Below are 8,689 nucleotides of genomic sequence, written 5' to 3' on the forward strand. Positions count from 1 at the left end.
AACCGGGGCCCTCTGGCGTCCCAAGCCAGTTCTTAACCATCGCGCCACTCGGCCGGCCCGGTAATTTTGTTTTTAATATAGCTTTCCGGTAGCCGCGCCATTATACATTCCCATTAACAGTGTACAAGGGCTCCAGTTTCTCCACATCCTGGCCAACATTGATTATTTATAATTCGGGTTTTTGTTTTGTTTTATTTGGATAATAGCCATCCTAATGGGTATGAGGTAGTACCATTGTGGTTTTGATTTTGCATTTCCGTAATGATTAGTGATGCTGAGCCAAGAGGCCCTGCTTTTGGGATTCTGTTTGTGTGTTCCTGCCTAGTTCCAAAACAGACCATTCTGTTAAATTGCCCTAAAGATCTATTACAACCTGTGAGAAACTTACAACCTTAGAGAAACATTGAAGTTCTTGAGGACCGGAAGTATCATTTATCTTGAAAACAAAATAGCGACTTATTTATTTATTTTGCTCTGCAGCGTAGGGCATCTAGCAGGATGTCTACTTCGCACACTGAGTGAAAGACAACCAGAGCTGGAGATAAGTGAACGAGATATTCTCTGTGTTCAGATTGCTGGGCTGTGTCATGATCTTGGTAAGCCATACAAAGAGCCAAAACAGTCATGAAAAATCATAACATGTTACCTGTCTTTGAAATTAAAAACTTCAGCTAACCAAGAGAAATATGAAAGTTGTGTTTTAATCCTTTAGTTAACATTAACATAAATGTGCCATTGCTTCTTCTTAGAATGATTCGTAAGATCAAGGCATTGGGGTTTTTTTGTTTTTGTGTTTTTTTGAGCCCTTCAGTGAATTTCCCATGTGAAACATCGTTGCTACAAGTTATATGAAAGGACTTCCTGATAGTGAACTTTTCTGACTCTGCTCTGTTTAGGATAATGTGAATTTGATTTTTCTTTTATCCTTCTTGTTGAATCAAATTGCTGTTTTTTCCTTCAGTTACTTTGTCGGATCCATTCTTTTTTTTTTTTTNATCACTGGCCCTCATGTGGGATCCAAACCGGGGCCCTGCTGCTTAGAGCTGGCATCCCAAGCCAACTCCTAACCAACGTGCCACTCGACCAGCCCTCATTTATAAATTTTAAATTATAGTTGTTGAGAATAGATTTTAAATCTACCAAGTCTGAGTCAGTGAGTCACTATATAATAATGAAATTGATACCTTATATGATCTTCGTTTCACTACCAGTACAGTTGAACAAAGAATTGATTCCTACCCTAATTTTTTTTTTTTTGGCTTTGAGGCCACTCCTCTTTCCTTCCCTTTCCCCCTCCCCAACAGCCTGCTCCACTCCCAGCCTGCCCCACTCCCAGCCCTGCCAGCTCACAGGGCACCCCCAGGGCCTACTATGTGGTGCAAGAGTCTTGCCCGTGACCTTGTTGGCACAGTCCAGCAGAACGGTGTGAATGTCCTTGGCACTGGCAGCCTGGGCTTTGGTGACTGCCAGGTACTGTGGGTAGGGCAGGCTGTTAGGCTGCACCGCGCCTGGCTTGGTGGCTATGGGCACCCGCGTCGGAGAGTGCTTGGCACTATTGCAACCCTATAACAGGCATTCATGTGCCAAGCACAGGCAGAGCTCCAGCCGGTCACATGGCATAGAACTCCTCCAGACATACTTGTCAAAGTTCTGTATGGGTCTGTCACTGCTCTTTTGTTCGTTGTCAGTGTTAGTATTCTGAATCAGGTTCTAGGCTGCAACTTTCATCAAAGCCTGAAGACTGTTCTTCCGCTGAGCGATGAGTGTCTTACAGCACTGCACGAGGTGGAAGTCCGGTTGCTGTTGCTGCAAAAGCTCGTTCAGGGCAGGCCCCACCAGTTGTGTAGGTGGTTGCAGCTGCTGCTGCCTACCCGGGCCACCGGCCATGTGGAGGAAGCCGCCTAAGCCTGCTGCTGGGACACAGCCGTCTTCCTCACTTAGTGTGCCAGAAGTGCGTTCTATACCCTAATGTGATAGCGCATGTTATTCTTTAAAAACAAAACAAAACAAACAAACAATAACAGGTTAGCGAGATATAATTCACACACCTTACAATTCACTCATTTAAAATATACACGTCACTGTTTTTAGAAAGTCCACAAGGTTTTTGTTCAGTCATCAACCACAATCTAATTTAAAGTGTAAGAGTTCTTCGTATACGCATATTCTGGATGCGAATCCCTTATCAGATACATTATATGCTGATATTTTCTCCCATTTCTGGATTGTCGTTCTTACTTTCTTGGTGGTGTTCTTTGGAGCACAAATATTTAAAGTTAGATGTAGTCCAGTTTATTTATTTTTTTCTTTTGCCTCTTGAGCTTTTGGTGTCTAAGAAACCATTGCCTATCTCAAAGTCACAACCTTTTTTCTTGACTGTTTTCATCATACTAAATTGAGTTCATTTGGTTTTCAGAAGCCAGGAATTGTATAGCCATGAGGAGGAAATACAGTGTTTCCTGCATTTCCTGACACTACTTTGTCAAACATATTAATGAATCTTAAGAGAGTGAAATGCCTGTTTTATGTACTTTCTCTTACCTAATATGTGTTATATAATTACTACCTCTGAATCTTTTTCTGATGGCTTCCTCTTCCCTTTATTCTGGGTAGAACTGACCACGCCTTTTGTTTCCTTTCCCCCATTCTCTTTCCCCAACTCTGTGAACACAGATTCTATTAATCTTTCCAGGAGGGCAGGAATGATGCTTACTCATCTCTAATCCCCATTGCTTGACATATACAGAAGACAAAGACACTTAATAGACAATAGGATTGTTTCATCTAGCTTGACTACTAACACGATAGAATATCAAATCGCCTTTGAAACGGACAGGTGGACCATGTGAAAAGTAAAGGAGCAGTTTATATTAAATAATACTGGGAGAACAAAAATAACAGATTGTAAACAATAATCAAAACACTTGAATATCACATGTACACATTAAGAATTAGGAAGGGAATATGAAATAATGTAACTAGAATTTCCAGCAATTTTTTTGCCCAACATGAGGGGAATGGTTTTAAAATGTTGGTTCATCAATGAAATGGAACCATTACAATGATAATTATTAAGATTTGTAATAATATGAGGAAGTGCTCATGATGTATTTTTTGACATGAAAAAGAGTGGATATATATTATGATATTAAGTTGAAATAATTTTTAAGTTATTTTTTCATAAAGTTGCTTAAATTTATTTTGTAGCAAATTTAGGGTGAAACAAATGTTTTAAAAACAGTTATTACCCCCCGCCATACACACACACACACACACACAAACAGTTATTACATTTGAGAAATTGACAGTGAAGACTTTTAGAACTTTAAATGGATTAATAGGGCTGGCCGAGTGGCGCGTTGGTTAAGAGTTGGCTTGGGACACCAGCTCTGAGCAGCAGGGTCCCAGTTCGGATTCCACATGAGGGCCAGTGACGCTGCACCCTCTACAGCTAAGATGGTGAACAACAGCTCGACCTGGAGTTGGGCTGCCGTGATTCGCCGGCAATGGCGTAGGCTACAGTGGGGCTGGCCAGCAGCTTGCATGAGCTTTCATGAGCTGCCGCGAGCTGCTGTGACGGCCATCCAATGGCCAGTGAGCTACTGCCTCACCCGAGAAGAGTGCAATGATGATGCCAACATGGGCCAGTGAAGCTGCGCCCTCCATAACTAGACTGAAGAACAAAAGGACACCAACTTGTCTGTTCCCCTTCCCCAATTCCCCAGTAAAAGTCTTTAAATAAATAAATACATAAATAATAAATAAGTAAAATAAAATAAATGGATTAATAGTAGATTGTAGAATTTTTCTTTGATAATTTTTAACAATAAAATAGATTCTCATTTGTTTGTGATTGTTACATTGATCTTGTATAAAGGGGAAGAAATAGACCAGTACAGTAAGCCCTCATTTAATGTCATTAGTAGTTCCTTGGAAACTGCCACTTTAAGTGGAATGACATAAGAAACCAGTTTACCAAAGACTAATTGATATAAACAAGAGTTAATTTCCTATGGCATATTTCTAGTCACAGAAATATCACCAAACATTTAAATAAGGACTCAAAACATTTCTAATAATAAATACTGAAATAAATGTGAGCTATACATACATTTAAGAAAGATTAATAGAAAGAAGTAAGAGAATGGTTTTCCAACCTGCTTATTTCAATTAAGGGTTATTCCAGTTAAAGCTGGAGCCTGTCTGGGCAGCTCAGGGCAATGTGGGAACCAACCCTGGACAGAACACCATTCCGTCGCAGGGCTCACTCACACGCACACATCCACATTCACTCAGATTGGAGCAATTTAGACATGCCATTTCCCCCAAGGTGCACGTTTTTGGGATGTAGGAAGAAACTGGAGTACCCAAGAAAACCCACGCAGACATGGGGAGAATGTGTAAAACTCATGGATTAAATTATTTATCAGCCTTTTTTATTCTGTATATTTCCCTTTAAAATGCAGTTATGGACAGTTAAGAAAGATGTATCTTTACTTAAAAAAATAGGAGCATTAAATCTTCACCCATATGTAAGGCCCCTGTTTAAACTTAGAGAGTAATGAATACATAATTGTGAAAGTTATCTTTATAAGGAAGCATTTCTGAGTGACATTAAGTACTATAGAATTTTGTCTTCCTGCCTGCAATTTTTCTTTCCTTCTTTCTTCTTTCTTTTTTCCTTCCTCCCTTTCTTCCTCCCTCCTTCCCCCTCTCTCCTTCCCTACCTTTCTAAGGATTCTAGTGATGGGTATTATATAGAAACACTTAGAAAAAAAATTAGACAATTAGACACAGTGCTGATACTAATATGGCTCATATGATCTGAATGACTGTGTTAAAGGAATATGTTTAACTTGAATACAAGACTAACTTGTTAAAGGCTAATTAAATCATATACATACTAAAAAGATTGAAATCTTTATCTTCCTGTTATTAGAATCCATTAGGAAGACATGAAATATACCCAGATCCAATGTACTTCATCTGTCTGGTAGTGATACCTAAATAAGATAATGATGTTATCTTATGATAATATTAAAATCTTGGGCTGGCCGAGTGGCTCAGTTGGTTAAGAGCTCACTCAAGAGCTTGAGCTCTGAGCAACAGCGGTTCGAATCCCTGCCCGAGCTGAGCAGCCGCTGAGCTGCCAACAGGTGGCAGGATGGCTCAGCTAAAAAAAATAAAATAAAAAAAAAAACTCAACTAGGTAAAATCTTGCCATTTCCCTTAGTAGTATTCTTACTGCACAAAAATTTTAGATGGAGTTAGTATTGTTATGCATATTAATTTAAATGTAATTTTCCAGGTAATTAATGATCCTGTCCATGGCCACATTGACCTCCATCCTCTCCTCATCCGAATCATCGACACACCTCAATTTCAGCGGCTTCGCTACATTAAACAGTTGGGAGGCACTTACTACGTTTTCCCAGGAGCTTCACACAATCGATTTGAGCACAGTCTAGGGTAAGAAAGGAACAGGGGTAGGGAACTTACAGTTACTAAGTACCTTTTCTTGTCTCATGAAATGATTGTCTCATCTTTTAGAGAATAAATTGTCTTACAAAATGGTAACAGTATCCTTATTTTGTTGATGAAAAAAAAAAGAAGCTTTAATTTCCCTTTTTTTATATGTTCTTATAAGCCACTTCAGATCCTTCCTGGAAAGAGAATGAAAATGTCTGTTGACAGGTCATTTGGATGAAATATTGGTGTTCATATATTGTTTAAAAGCTAACAGGTTGGTTACTGGTCTAATTAACTTTGTAGGCTTTATTATTTAATTTCCTGTAGTCCATATTTAGTCATGTTGTCCTTTGATTTGCCCGTGGAAACCAGGAAATGCGTAAATCAGGAAAGCATCCACAAGCTTAGAGAGGGTGGCACTTCTATTATGTACAACTAAGCTGAAACATTTTCCATTATAAAATGTAGAACCAGGAGGACATGGACAGGGAAGATCTGGACAGTTTTCTAGATCTTCATGAAGCACTCACAGTGTATCACTTTGGTTTTTTTGTTGTTGTTGTTTGTTTTGAAGCATCTTTATTTTATTTTTTTTAATTGAAGAATTGAAGGATGGGAACAGCGCTGGAGAATTGGGGGAAGGGGAACAGACAAGTTGCTGTCCTTTTGTTCTTCAGTCTAGTTGTGGAGGTTGTCGCTTCACTGGCCCAAGTTGGCACCATCATTGCGCTCTTCCCGGGTGAGGCAGATCAGTCGCCGGCTTCTGGATAGCTGCTCACTGCGGCTTCTGGCCACTCACGCTGGCTGCTGGCTACACATGGTAGCCCATGGCAACCCACTGCAACAGGGGCTGCAGTCTACACCATCACTGGCGACTCCCGGCAGCCCAGCTCCAGGTTGAGCTGTTGTTCAGCATCTTAGCTGAAGAGGGCAGTGTCACTGGCCCTCATATGTGGTATCCGAACCGGGGCCCTCTGGCGTCCCAAGCCAACTCTTAAACCAACGCCCCACTCGGCCGGCCCATGAAGCATCTTTATCCAGAACACATGTATCTATTTAAATGTGCATTCATTTATCAACAAATGTTCACTGAAAACTTAACTAGGCCCTACCAAATCAACAGGACAGAAATTGTCTTTATTCTCTTGGAGCGCCCAGGGTTTAGACAAGAAAAAGATAACTGTATTTATTTAGACATTACTTTCAGGGAAGTGCTTAAAGTGCATTTAGCATTTGTTAGGCGTTTTATCTCCAATCTATGTTGTAAACATTACAAAGCCAGAAGTCCTGTTGTCGGGGAATGGTCCCTTCTAGGCGCAAAGACCAGGTCCTTGGCAACTTGAGCAAAGAATTGAACGAGATGCTGGAGTCAAGTACTGAAAAGTAGTTTATTTGAAGAGATAGTACATTTCAGTACATTATTAGAAGAGAAATTACATTCCAAAGAGTTTGGAGCGGGCCACAAGCAAAGGCAAGGCTCAAAAGGCTCAAAAAAGGGAGGAAGCGGTCAAAAAGAGCAGGGCGAACTTCCCAGGACTTGGAGTTTTTATCCCCTTTCTCTAGAATGGACTGTTCCCCTAATGGCATGGGACCACTTGATTGGCACCTGTGATTGACAAGAGGTATAGCCCAGGTGCGAGTAACTGGTCTAATCTAGTTGGGTATTTTGTGCCCATTTGTTTTCTCGAAGGGGTAGGTAATTACAATACAAAGGGGAGTTTTGGGTGTAGAGGGGATGTCCCCTTGACAGTCACACTCTGTGGGACAGGCAGGAATGCAGAGACCCAATGCCTGCCTCTAACTGCCTGCCTTGTTTTCCCCTTAAGAGACATGATCCCCATAAAATCTCTATGGGAAATTGAGGGACAGGAGATCTCTTCTTCTGTATCTGCTTCCTGCTGGGCAGGGTCATAGAGCTGTCCCTGACCATTGGGGGATTCACGGAACTCTCACCCTAGCTGATCTCAGATGAGAGGAAGGGGTCTCGAGCTCCTCCTGGAAGAGTATTGGCTTCTTTGGTTGTGACTGGCAATCTTATTGGGGTATCCTCTGTATCACCAAGGTCCCTGAATGAGGAAAAATAGATTTTAATTAATAAATCTGTTAGCTCTCACGAAGCCTGTGGCCATTCAGCCTGTCACTCAGGTGGTAGTTGTCTGGTCCCAGAATGGGTTTGGCATTTAGCTTACTGGCCTGGGGGATATTAGGAAGTCACAGACTTTCAAGTAGTTATCTGAAGCAGGGGTAGGAGACTTCTATTGTTTAGGATTCAGAAACTGATTTACAAAGCAATCAAGAAGCAGGGGATAGGAGAATTCTAGGTCTCAGTCTAGGAGCAATCTTTAGCCTAGAATTCATAGGCTGATGAGAAGATAATCAAAGCCAGGGGCTAAGAAACTAGGGAGGAGACTTAATGTTTCTCTACTTAACATTTCTATAGGAAAGAACACTTAAAAGTCTTTGGGAGGGGCACTGTCTTGGCTGGTAACAGTGCTACTGTTGTTACCTGAAAATGATGTTGGAAACCTCAGTTCTTGTCTTCTTGAAGGAATGAGTTCAATCAAAAGACAGAAATTTATGCAGCATGAGCAGCAGAAGTTTATTAGTAAGAGAGTACACTCGGAGACATGGAGAGGGCTGACCCAAGAGAGGGAAGCAGCCCCGCCTTAGATTACATGAAGGCTTTTATTTCTATGGGTAGAATTGCCTCCCCACTTCCTTCTTATATCTCTCCTCCCCTGAGGTACCTAGTCCTCTGGCATTTAGCAATGCATTTCTTTTAATTCAGGGGCATGAGTAAACACATTCCTTTTATTTATGGGCACATGTAAATACATCCCCTTGTTTTCGAGGGGATGAGAAAACACATCCCTTAGGGGTGTGTGAAAACCTGGAATCCTGTTGGGCTAAAAAGGATTCGATGGTCCTGACAATCAGGATGTGTTCCCCGTTCTCTGACTTAACATATCTCTTTGATTTAGAGGTATGTGTAAGCCTGGAGTCCTGCCTGGCAGCTGCCAGGGGTCTTGACCCAGGTAGGAGCTGCAGGAAGGGGCTTTCTAATGGGGCTAAATTTCTTTCTCCTGCTCATTTCTGTCTATCTTCCTGCCCTATTACTATGAGCATTAGTGTGCAAGTATCTCTTTGAGACCCTGCTTTCAATTGTTTTGGGTATATACTCAAAATTGGAATTGCTGGATCATGTGGTAATTTTTTTTTT

At 41.2% G+C, this 8,689-nt stretch overlaps 1 protein-coding gene and 1 pseudogene across 1 annotated transcript in view; one reads left to right on the forward strand and one right to left on the reverse strand.

Moving 5' to 3' along the window:
- Positions 1-8,689, forward strand: part of SAMHD1 (SAM and HD domain containing deoxynucleoside triphosphate triphosphohydrolase 1) — a 66,143-nt gene that overhangs the window by 18,658 nt on the left and 38,796 nt on the right. Inside the window, exons 4-5 of the mRNA XM_019655168.1 lie at positions 5,309-5,469; positions 8,451-8,485. Of these exons, the coding sequence (XP_019510713.1) occupies positions 5,309-5,469; positions 8,451-8,485 (196 nt within the window). The remainder of the gene's footprint in view (positions 1-5,308; positions 5,470-8,450; positions 8,486-8,689) is intronic.
- On the reverse strand, positions 586-2,089 carry LOC109389549 (mediator of RNA polymerase II transcription subunit 29 pseudogene; annotated as a pseudogene).

Source organism: Hipposideros armiger, unplaced genomic scaffold (assembly GCF_001890085.2).
Source record: "Hipposideros armiger isolate ML-2016 unplaced genomic scaffold, ASM189008v1 scaffold_238, whole genome shotgun sequence".
Taxonomy (NCBI): Eukaryota; Metazoa; Chordata; class Mammalia; order Chiroptera; family Hipposideridae; genus Hipposideros; species Hipposideros armiger.